Here is an 18,190-nt window from a genome sequence, read left to right on the forward strand (position 1 = left end):
GCCCTTAGCTTATGCAGCTTTGGGGATCCGAGCTGAAGGCTGGCAGCAAGTGCCACAAGCCCTGTCCCATCTCCGGGGCCCTCTGGGTGGCCCGTCTAAATCCACAACACCCACTTCCACACCATCTGCCTGAGGTCAGGTGGCCTCCGGCCTCCACTGCGGCATTTCATCCCGTCTGCGGTCTGGACGGCAGCATCTCGCAGCCTCGCTTCTTCACACGGGCGGGGGAAACCCTCCCGCAAGCTCCTGATCACGACTTGGGGAGCCGGGTCCACGCTGGGAACACTTCCTTCCCACCCACACTGTTCTTTCTCTTCCACTTCCTGCAGCTGGAACTGCCGCCCCAGAAATCATCCCAGGGTTCAACCCTCCTCCCTGCACGGCAGGCAAGGGAGTGAGGGAGTGCGTGAGAGGCATCCAGGATGCTGGGGGTGGGGGGGACCCCGCCCCGCCACCCCCAAACAGGGGCACATCCCCGCGCGTTCAGAGGACGGAGTCCTTGATGTTCTGGGTGTCGGACAGCTTGAGCTTGGAGACGCACTGGAGTAGCCGCTGGCTGGTGGCTGACGGCTGGGTCACTTCCACGGTGTCTGAAGTCCGGGGGCCTTTGCCAAGCCAGGTCCCGGCTTGCAGCGGGGAGCCCAGGTGGCGCAGCGTGTTGCGGAAACCCTCAGCGCTGAAGTAATAGACCAGCGGGTCGAGCACGCAGTTGGAGCCGGCGAGGAGCACCATGACCATGAGCGCCCTGCGCACCTCCCCGCGCTTCTCCTGCAAGGCGACCGGCACGAAGTGTCCGCGCAGCAGCCCGTAGAGCGCCAGCGTGGCATTGTAGGGCACGAAGCACAGCAGGAAGATGACCAGGTTGGCCAGCAGCAGCCGCACGGTCTTGCGGCGCCGCTGGCTGCGCGTGGCGTCGGGGCGCGCCAGGGTGCAGAAGACGCGGCCCGACGCGTAGAGCACGGCGGCCAGGGGCAGCGCGAAGCCCAGCGCCTCGGCCAGCAGCACGAGCGGCAGCAGCTGGCCCCGCCACAGCTCGTCGCTGAAGTGCTCGAAGCACAGGCACGCGGCGCGGCCCTCGCGCGTGCGGCACGACGTGGGCCGGTGCACCAGCATGGTGGGCACGGCCGAGACCAGGATGAGCGCCCACACGCCCAGGCACAGCAGCCGCGCCACGTGCGGCCGCCGCAGGTGGCGCAGCCGCAGCGGGTGCACGATGGCCACGTAGCGGTCCACGTTGATGAGCGCCAGGAAGATGCAGCTGCCGTACATGTTCATCTGGAAGACGGCGCCCGCCGCCTGGCACAGGAAGGCCGGGAAGGGCCAGTGGTGGCGCGCGTAGTAGGACAGGCGCAGCGGCAGCGACAGCGTGAAGAGCAGGTCGCTGGCCGCCAGGTTGCACATGTACACGCTTACCACGGAGCGCACGCGCAGCGCGCGCAGGAACACCCACAGCGCCAGCGCGTTGAGCGGCAGCCCCGCGGCCAGCACCACGCTGTACACCACCATGTGCACGTGGTGGGTGTCGCGGAAGTCCGGGCACAGCTGCAGGGACTCGTTGGCCGTCGCGTTGGACAGAAGGTAGCACATGGTGCCGGAGGGGGACGACGGGACGCTAGGCGCGGCAGGGTAGCATCACGGCCCGCCGCGGGGTTCCGCCTCGCCTTCATGTCCTCGCCGCCGGCGCTGGAGGTGGCACAGATGGTCCCCGGGACCACAGAGGCCCATGGCCGGTGGTCATAGCTCCAGCTGGGATAGGCCAAAGGAAAAAAAAAAGATTATGTAAGGGGAGGAAAAAGGGTTACCTGTTTTGTTGGGTTTGGTTTTGGAGCCACACCTGGCAGTGCTCAGAGCTTACTCTAGGGTCTGCGCTGAGGTGGCACTCCCAGGGGTGCTTGGGGGACCCTTGGGATGCTGGGAACTCAGCCCGGATCAGCCACATGCAAGGCAAGCACCCTGCCCACTGAACTATCTGGCCCACAAATGGTTTTCTGGCTAAACTCAGGGATTTCTTTTTTTCTTTTTGGGTCACACCTGGCGATGCACAGGGATTCCTCCTGACTCTGCACTCAGGAATCACTCCTGGCGGTGCTCTGGGGACCCTATGGGATGCTGGGAATTGAACCGGGGTCGGCCACGTGCAAGGCAAACGCCCTCCCCGCTGTGCTATCGCTCCAGCCCCTAAACTCAGGATCTTGTCTTTGCTGCCTCACATCTTTCCTGCAGCCCTGATCTGTGCAGAAGAGGGAGGAGGAAGAGGAGGAGGAGGAGGAGGAGGAGGAGGAGGGGAGGAAGAGGAGGAGGAGGAGGAGGAGGGGCAGAGGCCCGGCTCTGACCTGCTCCTTCCTCATGAGCTGGCTACAGTAACGGCCATGATACAGGTAAACTGCTTAGTTGATGCCAGTGTCCTGTTCGCACTCCCTTTCCCAAAGCAGCCCGAACGCTTAGGACAGACTTTCCCCCGGGGGACTGGGGCCACAGTGCAGCAGGCAGGGCTCCTGCTTTGCCTACGGACAAGCCAGGTTCCCTCCCTGAGACCCCACAGGGTCCCCCGAGCCCCACCAGGGTGAGCCCTGAGTGCAGAGTCAGGAGTAAGCCCTGAGTAAAACCAGGGGTGTTCCCAAACCAAAAATAGATAAGAACAAGGGCTGGAGCGAGAGCACAGCGGGGAGGGCGTTTGCCTTGCACGTGGTGGACCCGGGTTCGATTCCCAGCATCCCATAGGGTCCCCTGAGCACTCAGGAGTAATTCCTGAGTGCAGAGCCAGGAGGAACCCCTGAGCATCGCCAGGTATGGCCCAATATTCCCCTCCCCGCACCAAATAATAAGAACAAATGAGGGGCTGGAGTGATAGCACAGCAGGTAGGGCGTTCGCCTTGCACGTGGCCAACCCGGGTTCGATTGCCAGCATCCCATATGGTCCCCTGAGCACCACCAGGGGAATTCCTGAGCGAAAAGCCAGAAGTAAACCCTGTGCATCGCCAGGTGTGACCCCCCCCCCAAAAAAAAGAACAAATGTTCCCAAACTTATCGGCTTATTACACCCTTTTCCAAATAGGGGTGCCCTCTGACAATCTGCCATCTTTAATCGAACAAGCTACCCCCCCCCAATGGTACCCAAGGCTATAGCGCCCCCCCCCCCCAGGCTTCCACTGTTGGAGACTGGAGGCATTATCACGTCGGGGAATCTGGCCAGGTTCAGAGCAGTCAAGAAAACAGTCTCGGGGCTGGAGCGATAGCACAGCGGGGAGGGCGTTTGCCTTGCACGCGGCTGACCCTGGTTCGGTTCCCAGCACCCATAGGGTCCCCTGAGCACCGCCAGGGGTGATTCCTGAGTGCAGAGCCAGGAGTAACCCCTGTGCATCGCCGGGTGTGACCCAAAAAGCAAAAAAAAAAAAAAGAAAAAAAAGAAAACAGTCTCGCCCCACCGCACTCCGTCAGAAAGGAGGCAGATAGTAAAGTGCATGGTTGGAGGAATTATGTCACGGCCGGTGGCCACCTTGGGTAACTCCCCAAGGAAAAACGCTGTGCTGGCCCCCGCCCCCCCCCCCCCGCCTCCCGTTATCTCAGACTAAAGGTCAAACTCCCCAGGTCGGTTCAAACTCCCAGTCGCCCTCATTCCATCCACCCACGTCGCCGTTGCTGGGTGACCCCGCTGTTCGGGGTCTGAGAGACCCCAGGCTGAGCCTCTTTCCACCCAGAGGCTTCCCCAGAAAAAGGGGGAGCAGACCACGGTGGGGGGCTCCTAGGCGGAGGGGGCAGCCCAGCCAGAGTTACCCCGGCCGGCCAAGACTCTGAGGGCTGCACCACCTCGAGTGGTGATTTCTTTCTTTTTATTTTTGCTTTTTTGGGTCACACTCCTGGCTCATGCACTCAGGAATTACTCCAGTGCTGCTTGGGGGACCCTATGGGATGCTGGGGATCGAACCCGGGTCGGGCGCATGCAAGGCAAACGCCTAACCGGATGTGCTATGGTTGCAGCCCCTCCCGAGAAGCAGGAGTGAGGCGAGGGGAGGGGAGGGCTGCAAGGGGCCTCCCCAGGCTGCCGGATGAGAGCGGACCCGGTGGCCTCAGCCCTCAGGCAAAAGCTGGCTGACAAAAGGCATCTGAGCGAGTTTGGGTGCTGGCATGGGGTGGTCTCAGGGTCCCATGCACCTTAGCTGCCCCCTAGCTCCTAACCCGTCAATGCCACTTAAGAAATAAATACATTTTGGGGGGCTGGAGTTATAGCACGGCGGGGAGGGCGTTTGCCTTGCACGCGGCCGACCCAGGTTCGATTCCCAGCATCCCATAGGGTCCCCTGAGCACCGCCAGGGGTAATTCCTGAGTGCAGAGCCAGGAGTAGCCCCTGTGCATCGCCAGGTGTGACCCAAAAAGCTAAATAAATAAATAAATTAAAAAAAAATAAATTTTTGGCCGCACACAGCAGAACTCAAGAATTCTTCTGCACCTGTGCTTCTGAGCGGCTTCTCATGGTGCTTGCACAACTATACCCAGAACTGGGCCTCGAACCAGGGCCAGCTGCGTGCCAGGCAAGCGCCTTACCTCCTATAATTAATTGTCTCTCCAGCCTGAAATGCCATCTGTTCTATTGCGTGGGTCGGGTGCGCATAGTTTAACAGTCACTGTTTTAAGCACCTTTAAATGTCCACTGTGGTGCTGATCCCATACACAGTAGGGGGTGACCGTCACCTCCATCCCAGAACTTGGTTATCATCTTCCAACACAGTTCCCTACTCACTAGGCAGTATCCAGTGAGTACTGGGGCCAGAGTCCAGTGGGGAGGGCATTTGCCTTGCACGCGGCCAACCCGGGTTCAATCCCCAGCATCCCATAGGGTCCCCCAAGCGCTACCGGGAGTCATTCCTAAGTGCAGAGGCAGGAATAACCTGGAAGTGTCACCCACGTGACCCAAAAGCAAAGCAAACAGACAAAAGAAATCCCCATAAAACAAGACAAAAAACAAACAAAAACCACTAATGAGTATCAGGTTAGGTGTGCGTTCCTCTCCCAGCCCCTCTAACCCCTAGTTTCAGTTTTGTTTCTCTGAATGTGTCTGTCTAGATAAGCTCATCGAGATAAGTGAGCTCAGATGGTAGTCATGTTTTGCTCCTGAATGATTTCACTTAGCATAAAAATTTCAAGGGGCCAGAGTGATGGTACCGTAGGTAAGGCACTGGCCTTGCCTGCAGCTGACCCACCTTGAGCCCTGCCAGAAGTGACCCTGAGCGCAGAACCAGAGTAAGCCCTGAGTGCCACTGGGTGTAGCAAAAAATCAAAAACTTAATTAAATAAAAAGTTCAAGGGTCGTACATGTATTTTAGCAAAACATGAGTCTTCGTTCTAATCTCCACCACATTTTTTTTTTCTTTTTGGGTCACACCTGGTGATGCTCAGGGGTTACTCCCGGCTCTGCACTCAGGAATTACTCCTGGCGGTGCTCAGGGGACCCTATGGGATGCTGGGATTAGAACCCAGGTCGGCCGCGTGCAAGGCAAACGCCCTCCCCGCTGTGCTATCACTCCAGCCCCAACACCACATTTTCTTGATTCACGCATTCATCAATGGCTAGAGGGCTAATCTACCTTTTTTTTTTCTTTTTGGGTTACACCTGGCAATGCTCAGGGGTTAATCCTGGCTCTGTGTTCAGAATTACTCCTGGCAGTGCTTAGGCGACCATAAGGGATGCCGGGATTGAAGCCGGGTCAGCTACGTGTAAGGAAAACGCCCTCCCCGCTGTACTCAATCACTCCGGCCACGTAGGTGAGTCTACCGTGAGGTCATAGGGAATGACGCTAGAAACCTGGTACCCCAGGGCTGGAGGGATAGTCCAGAGGGGAGGGCGCTCGTCTTGCACGTGCAGTTAGATCCCCAGCATCGCAAATGGCCCCTCCAGTCTAGCCAGGAGTGATCCCTGAGCACAGAGGCAGGAGTTGGCCCTAAGCCGGGTGTGACTCAAAAAGAAAACAAAAAACTAATGTGGAATCCCGAGTCCATCTTTGCGGAAGGGCTGCCCAGACAGCCCGGCTCTGCAAGGGTCCCCGAAAGACCCCACTGCGCGCTCACCCACGCAGACCCAGGCTGGAGTCGTCACAGTGGATGCCTGCGGTGTCTTTTGTTGGTGCTTTATAGTCCCTTCACTGTCCTTTTTTTTTTAAAATTTCCTTTTTGGGTCTCACCCGTCGATGCTCAGGGGTTACTCCTGGCTCTGCACTCAGGAATGACTCCTGGCGGTGCTCAGGGGACCCTATGGGATGCTGGGAATCGAATCTGCCCTGGGCTGAGCCAATTTCATTGCCAGGGATTGGCTAAAGTCAACACACGTGACCTGACTCCGACCAATGAGAAAGGAGGACAATCAGCCCACCACCTTCCCAAGAGTCCCCCGTCCTGTTCCAATAAGACAACCGCGTCATGAACACACCGGCAATGCACAGGGGTTACTCCTGGCTCTGCGCTCAGGAATCACTCCTGGCGGTGCTCGGGGGACCCTATGGGATGCTGGGAATCGAACCCAGGTCGGTTGCGTGCAGGGCAGACGCCCTCCCCGCTGTGCTCTCGCTCCAGCCCCTATATTTCCTCCAACCACAGCTCGAGACAATTGAAGATGTCGAGAGGTGTCAGGGGACACTCGTCGGCGGTGACGAAAGCCATGTCCTCTGCCAGGTGCAAACATGAAGACGGTAGCAAAGGGGCTTCTGAGGATCGGAACGATAGCACAATGGGGAGGGCGTTTGCCTTGCACGCGGCCGACCCAGGTTCGATCCCCAGCATCCCATAGGATCCCCCGAACACCATCAGGAGTAATTCCTGAGTGCAAAGCCAGGAGTAGCCCTGTGAACCACCAGGTGTGACCCAAAAAGCGGAAAATTAAAAAAAAAAAGAAAAGAAAAAGCATCACCGTGTGAGGATGCTGTTAGGATTCGAACTCGGAACTGCCAGGATGCAAGGTGTGAGGTATCCTGGATGGCTTCCTAGGAGTGGGGCAGTAGAATGGGGAGGCCCCCCCTTTTTTTTTTTTGCTACTCAGGGCTTATCCTGGTTCTGCTCTCAGGGATCACTCCTGGCCGGGCTCAAGGCACTATACGTGGTGCCAGAGATCAAACCTAGGTCAGGAGATTGAACCTGGGTCAGCTGCATGCAAGGCAGGCACCCACCTGCTGTGCCGTAGGTGTGCTATATATAGATACTACATACTCCCGGCTGCGTGATATGTGGTTTTTGCCTTATTTGTGCAAGTTGACAGATACCGTTTAGGTGACCCACTTTTTTTCTTCTTCCCTTTATTTTCCCTCCCTTTACTTTTTTTTTTTGTGTGTGTGTGTGGGGGGGTGACCTCATCTGACAGTGCTCAGGGGCTACTCCCAGCCTGGTGCTAGAGGAGCCATGCAGTGCCGGGAATAGAAACAGGGTCTAGCCCTTCAAACCGCTGCCCCAGATTCTTTTCCTTTTCTTTTTCTGTTATTTTGGGGCCACACCCAGCTGTGCCCAGGGGTTACTCCTGGGTCTGTACTCAAGGATCACTCCTTGTGGCTGTCAGGGTACCCTATGGGATGCTGGGAATCGGACCCAGGTCGGCCGTGTGCAAGGAAAACGCCCTCCCCGCTGTACTATTGCTCCAGCCCCTCCCTTTCCTTTCTTTTTATTATTTATTTAGTTATTGCTTTTGGGGTCACACCCAGCGATGCACAGCGCTTCCTCCTGGCTCTGCACTCAGGAATTACTCCTGGTGGTGCTCAGGAGACCCTATGGGATGCTGGGGATCGAACCCACGTTGGCCGTGTGCAAGGCAAATGCCCTACCTGCTGTACTATCGCTCTGCCCCCGCTTTTTTTTTTTTTTGCTTTTTGGGTCACACCCGGAGATGCTCAGGGGTTACTCCTGGCTCTGCGCTCAGGAATGACTCCTGGCAGTGCTCAGGAGACCCTATGGGATGCTGAGAATCGAACCTGGGTTGGCCGAGTGCAAGGCAAACGCCCTCCCCGCTGTGCTATCGATTCAACCCCTCCGGTTCTCCTTTTATTTTAATGGAAGTACCGAATGCCCGCGATAACTTCATGTATGTTTCCTTGTGCATCCCTGGAAATCCACACATATGTGCCCTCCATGGAGGCATCACCCCAACACTACTGGGCCCAAGCAGCTCCCATCACAAGGCCCCAACTTGGAGCTGTCCGGTGCAAGCACACCCTAGGCCCACTGAGCACTGTTTGGGAGCCCACCCAGCAAAATGAATTCATTGGCAATGATGCTAATTAATCAATCACATGTAATTAATTATGCAAAAATGTAAATAAAGTCTGCCCATTCTAGGCGCTCAGGAGACGACCCACAGCACTGAAACACACGCTTTCCATGAGGAAACCCTGGGTTTGATCCTTAGCGCCACACGGGCCCCAAATGCCCCAGTGCCCAGGGCTGTGCCAGGGGCTGCCCCCAAGAGGCACCTTGTGTGGCCTCAAAACAAATAAATAAGGAGAAGCAGGAGTCCAGCCCTTTCGTTTTGTTTTGGAGCCACACGTGGCTTGTGCTCAGGGCTCACTGTCGGCCGGGCTCCAGGGACCCCAGGGGGTGCTGGGGATTGAACGCTGGTCGGCTGCGTGCAAGGCCCACTCCCTCCCCGCTGTGCTCTCACTCCGGCCCCTAAGAGTGCCCTTCCGCCCTTCACCAGATAACTGCCTCCTCTGACCACTCACTGCCCCTTCCCAAGTGTTGACCATTAATTGATCTTTTTTTTTTTTTTGCTTTTTGGGTCACACCCAACGAGGCACAGGGGCTACTCCTGGCTCTGCACTCAGGAATCACCCCTGGCGGTGCTCAGAGGACCATATGGGATGCTGGGAATCGAACCCGGGTCAGCTGCGTTCAAGGCAAACGCCCTCCCCGCTAAGCTATCACTCCAGCCCCAGATTTTTTTTTTGAGTCACACCCGGTGATGCACAGGGGTTCCTCCTGGCTCTGCACTCAGGAATTACTCCTGGCGGTGCTCAGGGGACCATATGGGATGCTGGGAATTGAACCTGGGTCGGCCGCGTGCAAGGCAAACGCCCTACCCGCTGTGCTCACGCCCGGTGCTCTTCCTCCCAAGCAGTGGGTGTGCCAAATCTCTCTCCCACTGCTCTGCCAGATTCCCCCTGGTCTGGGTCAGTGGAAGATGGCACAGGGGTTCGGGCACATGTCTCACCAGCGCCCCACCTGGGCTCAGTTCCTCGAATCCCCTGGTTCCCCGGGCACCCCTGGGTGCAGCCTTGGAGACCCCCAGCACTGCCAGGCGGATGCAAGCCCCACGGCCACGTCTGGGGTCCTCGCACCGAGCGGAAGGACTCAGCCGACCGAGAGCAGCTGGAGGGGCTCATGGGGGGCTCACGGGGCTCACGTCCTTCCCGTGCACCCCGAGGGACATAGCCCCCCAAATAAAAACATCTCCTACTCCACGGGGGCCTGGGAGACAGCGCAGGGGTGAAGGCGCTTGCCTTGCGTACAGCTGAGCCCAGTTTGATCCCTGGCACCAAGTCTGGTCTCCCCGACTCCCAGCATTGCCTGAGCACAGAGGCAGGAGTAAGCCCTGAGCATCACTGGGCGTGACCCCAAACACATCTACCGTCCCCCAACTCCCCTGTGTACTTACAGTTACACATAGTCGCTGGCTTTGAAACCCTCCCGGGGTGGGCGCAGAGGGGCGGGGCGGGGGGCATCAGCAGCAGAGTTCACCCATCCCGTGCCAGCGGCTCGTCTCGCTGCGGCTAAGGGCGGGTGGGCACCGCCAGGCAACTAACTGGGTGACGCCCGATTAACTCTGCAAAAGCAGGGAACCCAGTTCAGCGCAGACGCCGCAGCCAAGGGGCCGGAACGCAGTGGCTGCAGGGAACCTGGACGGCAATCATTCCTTCCTTCCTTCTCCCCGTCCTGACGGGGCCTCCTGCCCTGCCACGGCCTCTACCCCAGCTCACTCCTAGAGGCCAGACTCTGGCCCTGGATGTCAGCAGGCCCCCCAGCAGGAAATCTGCCTCGCCCAGCCCACCTGCCGGGCCCCCCCACATCCTGTCGCCTTGTTATGTAACCTCTCTGCCCTCACTAACCCCATCCTGACGCGTTCCTCCTTCCTCGCGCTCGGGTCCCCGTGGGGAGCTCCGGTGCACGAGGCCGTGTCCCCTCGGCAGCCCGTCTGGGAAGAGGCGGCACTGACGTTTTCAGACATGGTTCATGCCTGAACAGGAACGCTCACCCGCCTCACCAGCTCTTGGAAAATCCACAGCGCCCTCCAGCTAGACGGCACCGCCGGACGCGGAGAGGAGGGAGGGGATATTTCCAAGAGGCGTCACCCCCCCCCCAGCCTTGCTGTCACCCAAGTTCCCACTGCAGTGAGACCACAGTCCCCAGGTGAGCCGAGAAGAATTGGGAATCCTCAGGGCAGCGGCTGGTGGGCGTGTGGGGACCCCGCTGGAGTCCAGGGCCTGAGTGTCCCCCCAGCCTCCCGTCTCCCCCAGTGCCCCTGAGAAGGGCCCAGGCTGAACCTCAGAGCTGCAGACCCCGGGCCTGCTCCCCCCGGCCCCCTCTGCCTGCCCCCCCCACCCCATCCCTGGAGCTGTTTGGGCGCCGTGCCAGGCCAGATGGCGAAGATAGGAACAACTGCCAAGAAGGAGGCAAAGAGGAAACGAAAGGAGGGAATCTAGGGGTGGGGGGCAGGGGGTCCAGGGTGCGCCCCGCTCCCCTCAGTCTTGCCTGGAGGAAGAGGTTCTGCTGGGTGGGCCGGGTGGGGGCGCAGGAAGCAAAGAAACAGCAGCTGGTCCAGAAAAGCACAAGGGCCTTTTCCCCCCTTAGCAGGGAGGAGAACACGGAGACCCCCAACGGGCTCCCCCCGCCGCAGGGAGGGGCAGTAACCCACAGGGCCTGGCCCCCACGTGGTGTGTGCCCAGACTCAGGGCAGGGGGGCGGTGAGGTGGGTTTAGGGCCACCAACTGGGGCCTGTCCCCGCCCTCCGCACCCACCAGTGTGCTCGTGGGGGGCTCCGGGGAGGCCTCGGGGACACAGCCCCGGAGTCAGGCTGGCCGGGGGGCGAGGGGCTCCGTGGACAGACGTGCCCTGCAAGACTCACCCCTCCTCTGGCGCCCGCCACCACCACGGCCGGGTCCGCGTCTCTGCTTCTCGGAGCCCCGACTTGGCCTGACCTAAGTCCCTTATGCTCTCCGGGCCTGCCCGGTTCTGTCCTGTTGCCCTCTGCGCTGGGCTGGGCGCTGGTCTCGGCTGAGATAAGGCCAAGGGGCAGGTCTGTTTCCTGCCACACGGCGGGAGAGAGAGAGAGAACGGAGTGCGGGCGGCCCGGCAGAGACACGGCGGCTTCCCCCTCTGACACACGTGCCAGGGGACCGGAAGAGACAGGAGCCGGTGGTCAGGGGGTGGGAGGAGAGGAGAGTCCTCCCCTCCTCCTCAGCCGCCCACACCGCTCCCCATCTTGTCCCTCTCCTGTGACCACAGGCTTCAGCGGTCACTCTGCATCCTCCCCCTCACCCCCAAACTCAGCACCAGCCCCGGGTGGCTCGGAGCCCGCGTGGTTCGGGGCCCACTTCCTCCGGCAGCCGAGGGGGCTGGGCGGGATGTGCCCTCGGCCCACCGTGCCGCTCTCACCCACCACCGAAACCCGCCGCAGAGCCTCCTGCAGGTCGGCCCTGCTCTCAGCAGCCCGGACGGTGACACCTGGACCCTGTCACTCCTTAGCCCCCGCCAGCATCCCCCCTCCTGAGGGCTGTCTCTCCCTCCCCAGCTCCTGGGAACTTTCTCTCGTGGACATTCTGGGGATGGAGGGATAGGACAGGGGGTCAGGTCAGACCCTTGTTCTTCGCGCGCGGACCCAGGTTCAATCCCGAGTCCTGCCAGGAGTGAGCCCCGACACTGCCGGGGTGGCCCCCCAAGCCAAAGAAATAAAATAAGAAATAATAAGTGGCAGGGTCGGAGCAACAGCACAGCGGGGAGGGCGTTTGCCTCCCAAGCGGCCGACCCGGGTTCGATTCCCAGCATCCCCCGAGTAGGGTCCCCTGAGCACCGCCAGGAGTGATTCCTGAGTGCAGAGCCAGGAGGAACCCCTGAGCAGCACTGAATGTGCCTCCCCACGGAAAGAAGAGAAACGGGTCTATAGACACCGTGGAATAAGACTGAGCTATAAGGAAAGAGATAGGGCCGGAGTGACTACACAGCAGGGAGGGCGTCTGCCTTGCACGAGGCATCCCAGAGAGTCCCCGGAGCACCGCCAGGAATAATTCCTGAAATTCCTGAGTGCAGAGCCAAGAGTACCTCCTGAGCATCGCTGGGTGTGACCCCAATAAAACAAATGAAGAGGCGGACCCAAAGGGATCTCCGGATGGTAGGCCCCTCTCCCGGCCCGGGTGCCCCCTCACAGCCTGTGCCCATCCCTCCAGCCTGGACCCCTCTCCCGGGGCTGCGCCTGAGCCTTCCCTGATTCTGGGGCTTCCGCTGCCTCCAAGAATCCCGGGGCTGTGGGTGGTGGGGGGGGCGCCTTTTGACCTCAGTGACCCTACCCTGAACTCAGTCAGCACCATGGCAGGGCCCACACCCTGTCCCTGTCTCTGTCCCGAGGGTGTGGCATGTGGAGTCCAGGCGGCTGAGGGCAGGGTGAGGGCAGGGTGAGGGCAGGGTGAGGGCAGAGGGGGGCTGGGCCCTTCCCCCGCCGCTGTCACCAGGGCACTTGACCTCAGCCTTGGGGGTCCCGAGCTTCCCTCCCACCAACAGTCCCCAAAATTAAGGGGCTCCGTGAGCAACTGCCCCGCAGGTGGTGTGCAGAGGGGCCTGGAGCCTCCCCGCCTGTAAACCTCCCCCCCACACACACACCCCCCACACACACACCTCCCGGCCCAGGTCCAGTGTCTGAAAGGCCGATCAGCGCCTCCTGTCAGCCCGCAGTGGCCAGGGCTGGTCCTGCCCAGCCCTCTCGGGGTGGAATCTTCTGAGAGGAACTTCCCGGGCCCGGGCGAGCCCCTGGAAAGCCCCTTCCCTGGTCCCTAGGTTCTGGTGGCAGCCGCGTGGCAGCAGAAGGGACCTGGGCGTCCGCCACCCGGAGGCTATGCTGAGGGTCCACGCCCAGCTGAGGGGCTGCCCCGGGGGGCTGCTGTCTGGGAATGGGCGGGGGGTGACAGCCCCAGAAGGCCCCTCGAGGTGGCCTGGGGAAGCCCTGGGCTGGTGTGACACAGGCTCCTCACACACGAGGCCCAGAGTGTGTCCAGGTGTGGCCCCGAGGCGGGGGTCCCAAGCTCCCTCGGGGCCCTCGGGGGCTGGGTCCGGCAGCGGGATCTGCCTCCGGCCGCCGTCTGAGCTTCATACTCCAGGGCAAGGTTCCCGAGGTCAAGGCTCATCGTCCTATCCACCCCCCCAGCTCCCCCATTTCTAAAGCCCCCCCTTCCCTGGAAGGCCCCAGCCCCCCCCACCCCGCGCCTCCCGGTACCTGGGCACTGCCGGTTCTGCCGCAGCTGCTCGAGGGCGGCTTCCTTATGCGGGTTGGGCCGGCCTGGCAGGACCAGCTCCCAGCGCGGGACACGCCCGCCCCGCTCCCAGCCCCAGCAGGAAGCAGGACCTGTGTGCTGGCCCCGGTGGTGGCCGTCCCCACCAGCCTGGGGAGAAGCGGACGGCGGACAGTGGTGCTCCCTCGGGGGGCTCCCAGGCTTACCAGCCGGGATTCCGCCCCACTCGCCCCTTGAGGCTGCCTGCCTGGCTCCCCAGTTTCCGGGAAGCCTCCCTGCCCGGCACACCCGCCTGGCAGATGACTAAGCCGCCAGCCTCCAGCTTCTCGGCAGTTCCCCCTCACCCCCGCCCCGGGGGTCTCTGTGGGGTGTGGGCAGGTGGTTCCCCCTCCTGCCACTCGCTGGTGACTCTCCCTGTGGCAGAGACCGGGGGAGATGCTTCCTCTTTGGTGAGTCTAGTTCCCCTCAGCGGGCTGTGGGGGGAGTTGGCTATGAAGCCGGGGGCGGGGGGGGGGGCAGCTGGACCCCAGGCAGGACCCCTCAGCCTGGCATCTGCAGGGCTGGCACCCAGTCTGGGCTCGGAGCGCCACGGCGGGTTTCTGAGTGGGTCACTGAAAAGTGAGTTTCTGAAAGATTCCAGGACTTCTCAGAGCCTGAACTGTCTTTCGGGCAGCAATCATTCCTGCCGGCAATGTAGCACCGGGGTATTTTGGGACTACGAAAGTCTTGTTCTTTTGGACCACCCCCGGCAATGCACAGGACTGACTCCTAGCTCTGTGTTCAGGGATTACTCCTGGTGGGACTCCAGAGACCACACGTGGTGGCAGGGTTCGAACCTGGGGTGGGTCATGTGCCATGCAAGCCCCCTTCCCACTGTCCTCTCGCTCTGGCCCCTTTAACTTGATCACTTTTGTGTATTTGGGGGCCACGCCTGGCTGTGCTGACCCGGGAGGGGTCTGCGTTCCATGATGCTCCACAGCAGTGCTCAGGAGACCACAGGCAGTGACAGGAATTGAACCAGGGTCGGCCACAGGGAAGGCACTTTAACCCCTAGACTAGCTCTCTCATCCCCCACGAATCTTGAAGCAACTTGAACTATTCATAGTACGTTAAAGAACATGAATCACAGGGCTGGAGCTATAGCACAGCGGGTAGGGCATTTGCCTTGCACATGGCTGACCCGGGTTTGATTCCTAGCATCCCATAGGGTCCCCTGATCACCACCACGAGTAATTTCTGGGTGCTTGAGCCAGGAATAACCCCTCTGCATCACCGGGTGTGACCCCCCCAAAAAAATACATGAATCACTTTGAATGTATAGAAAAGGCAGAGACAGCCCTGAACGATAGCACAGCAGGGAGGGCGTTTGCCTCTCATGTAGCCGACTTGGGTTTGATCCCCGGCATCCCATAGGGTCTCCTGAGCACCTCCAGGAGTGATCCCTGAGTGTAGAGCCAGGAGTCAGCCTTGATCATAGCTGGATGTGCCCCCCAAAGAGAAGAGACAGGGGCTGGAGAGAGAGTACAGTGGGGGAGCGTGCTTGCCTTGCACATGGCAGTCCCCAGTTCAGTCCCCAGTACCCCTAGAGTCCCCTGAACTCACCCCCCCAAGGAGTGATCCCTGAGCAGAAAGCAAGGAGTAAACCCTGAGCACTGCCGGGTGTTACTCAAAAAAAAAAAAAAAAAAGGCAGAGAAGCGTTTTCCCAAGATGTGTGTCCCCAGAATACTCTTTGGGACCTCTCCAGGGTTATTCAAGGACAGTGCTGAGACTGGGGCTGACCCCTAGAGCCCCATGACCCTGAGGCACCCCCTCAGCCCCCCACTGTAGGATAACATTGGTTTGTGCTTCAGCCTTGCTGCAGGGAACTTAAGTTTATCGGGTTACACCCATCACAGTGCTCCGGAGTCCCTCCCATTCTTTATCTGTAAATTCTTCTCTGTACCCTCCTCCCCAACCAGTTAATCACCTTTTTCCCTAATCAGATTCTGTTAACTTGTAAGATCAGATCCTTCTAAGGGCACTGAACTTGTATTATAAGTTATGTCTTTTGCACAGTTTACCTTAAAGCAATGTCCTTTTTGTATAGACACAGGAAGACAGTTAATGTTATGCTTTTGTAACTTGGGAGTTGATTGGCTCCGAATAATATTCACTCCTGGACATCTGCTTTCTCGACTCAGTTGCCCTTAGCTCCTAGCACCCCAAAAGCAGGGTCCCGATGAGGGACTGAATGGACCCAGGGCAAGCTGTGAGCTACCCCGGCATTGAAATGGGCCAGGCCAAAGCGCCACAATACTCAACTATAAGTTAAGAGCACGTTTGTCAATAGACTTATACAGTAAAGTTGCAGGCTACAAAATCAATACCCAAAAATCCATGGCCTTCCTATACACAAACAATGAGGCAGAGGAAAGGGACATGAAAAAAGCAATCCCATTCACAATCGTGCCCCAGAAAATCAAGTACCTTGGAATCAGCTTAACCAGGAAGTAAAAGACCTCTACAAAGAAAACTATAAAACGCTACTCCATGAAATAAAAGAGGACATGAGGAAATGGAAACATATACCCTGCTCGTGGATAGGGAGAATCAATGTTGTCAAAATGGCAATACTCCCCAAAGCATTATACAGATTCAACTCGATCCCTATAAGGATACCCATGACATTCTTCAAAGAAATGGATCAAGCAATCCTAAAATTCATATGGAACAACAAATGCCCACAGATAGCTAAAACAATTCTTGGGAAAAAGACGATGGGAGGCATCACCCTTCCCAACCTCAAACTTTATTACAAAGCACTAACAATTAAAACAGCATGGTACTGGAACAAAGGCAGAGCCGCAGACCAATGGAACAGGGTGGAATATCCCTACACACAACCCCAAATGTATGATCATCTAATCTTTGATAAGGGAGCAAGAGATGTGAAGTGGAGCAAGGAAAGCCTCTTTAACAAATGGTGCTGGCACAACTGGACAACCACATGCAAAAGAATGGGCTTAGACCTCGACCTGACACCATGTACAAAAGTCAGATCAAAATGAATTAAAGACCTCAACATCAGACCACAAACCATAAGGTTCATTGAAGACAAGGTTGGCAAAACCCTCCACGATATTGAAGATAAAGGTATTTCAAAGATGACACGGAACTAAGCAATCTAGTAGAAACAGAGATCAACAAATGGGACTACATTAAACTAAAAAGCTTCTGCACCGCAAAAGATACAGTGACCAGAATACAAAGACTATCCACAGAATGGGAAAGGATATTTACACAATACCCATCAGATAAGGGGTTGATATCAATGGTATATAAAGCACTGGTTGAACTCTACAAGAAGAAAACATCCAACCCCATCAGAAAATGGGGTGAAGAAATGAACAGAAACTTTACCAAGGAAGAGATGCGAATGGCCAAAAGGCACATGAAAAAGTGCTCTACATCACTAATCATCAGGAAGATGCAGATCAAAACAACCATGAGATATCACCTCACACCACAGAGACTAGCACACATCCAAATGAACAAAAGCAACCGCTGTTGGAGAGGATGTGGGGAGAAAGGGACCCTTCTACACTGCTGGTGGGAATGCCGACTGGTTCAGCCCTTTTGGAAAACAATATGGACGATTCTCAAAAAATTAGATATTGAGCTCCCATTTGACCCAGCAATACCACTGCTGGGAATATATCCCAGAGAAGCAAAAAAGTATAGTCAAAATGACATCTGCACTTATATGTTCATTGCAGCACTGTTTACAATAGCCAGAATCTGGAAAAAACCCGAGTGCCCTAGAACAGATGACTGGTTGAAGAAACTTTGGTACATCTATACAATGGAATACTATGCAGCTGTTAGAAAAAAGGAGGTCATGAATTTTGCATATAAGTGGATCGGCATGGAAAGTATCATGCTAAGTGAAATGAGTCAGAAAGAGAAAGACAGACATAGAAAGATTACATTCATCTGTGAAATATAGAATAACAGAGTAGGAGACTAACACCCAAGAATAGAAGAATAGTAGAAATAAGTACCAGGAGGTTGACTCCATGGCTTGGAAGCTGGCCTCACATTCTGGGGAGAGGGCAACTCAGAGAAGGGATCACCAAGTATAATGCGGTGATGCGGGCTGAATGTGGACTAGAGACTGAACACATTGGCCACTCAACACCTCTATTGCAAACCACAACACCAAATCAGAGAGAGAGAACAAAAGGAAATGCCCTGCCACAGTGGCAGGGTAGGGTGGGGGGAGATGGGATTGGGGAGGGTGGGAGGGATCCTGGGTTTACTGGTGGTGGAGAATGGGCACTGGTGAAGGGATGGGTTCTCAAACTTTGTATGGGGGAAACATGAGCACAAAAATGTATAAATCTATAACTGTACCCTCACGGTGATTCACTAATTAAAAATAAGTAAATTAAAAAAAAAAAGAGCACATTTGTGGACAAACTCTGTCGTGACCCAAAAGAGGTGACTAGATGAGGACCCTGCTGGGGTTAGGGAGACTAACCTGGCCTGGGGACTGAGATCTGGAATATATAGTGAAATGTCCTCAGGAAGAATCAAACGTTAAGCTTGATATATCTCTTACTGTGCTCATACAGAATGACACTGCTAGAAATATTAGGAGATTTACTACAACTATTTAAGTGGACTACTGGCTGAGGAAAGAAGAAAGCGACACACGCTGGATGGAATCCCACCCTTCAGCAGA

General features: G+C 57.4%; 1 protein-coding gene across 1 annotated transcript; it reads right to left on the reverse strand.

Annotated features, from left to right (window-relative positions):
• Positions 1-483: 483 nt before the first annotated feature.
• LPAR5 (lysophosphatidic acid receptor 5) lies at positions 484-1,587 on the reverse strand. Its single transcript, XM_055143594.1, has one exon. It carries the CDS (start codon positions 1,585-1,587, stop codon positions 484-486), a length of 1,104 nt encoding a protein of 367 aa, XP_054999569.1.
• Between the last annotated feature and the right edge of the window lie 16,603 nt (positions 1,588-18,190).

The sequence above is a fragment of the Sorex araneus genome, chromosome 6 (genome assembly GCF_027595985.1).
Source record: "Sorex araneus isolate mSorAra2 chromosome 6, mSorAra2.pri, whole genome shotgun sequence".
Taxonomy (NCBI): Eukaryota; Metazoa; Chordata; class Mammalia; order Eulipotyphla; family Soricidae; genus Sorex; species Sorex araneus.

Coding starts and splice junctions, on each gene's coding strand:
- LPAR5 (XM_055143594.1), bottom strand. CDS start 1,587: ATGTGCTACCTTCTGTCCAACGCGACGGCCAACGAGTCCCTGCAGCTG.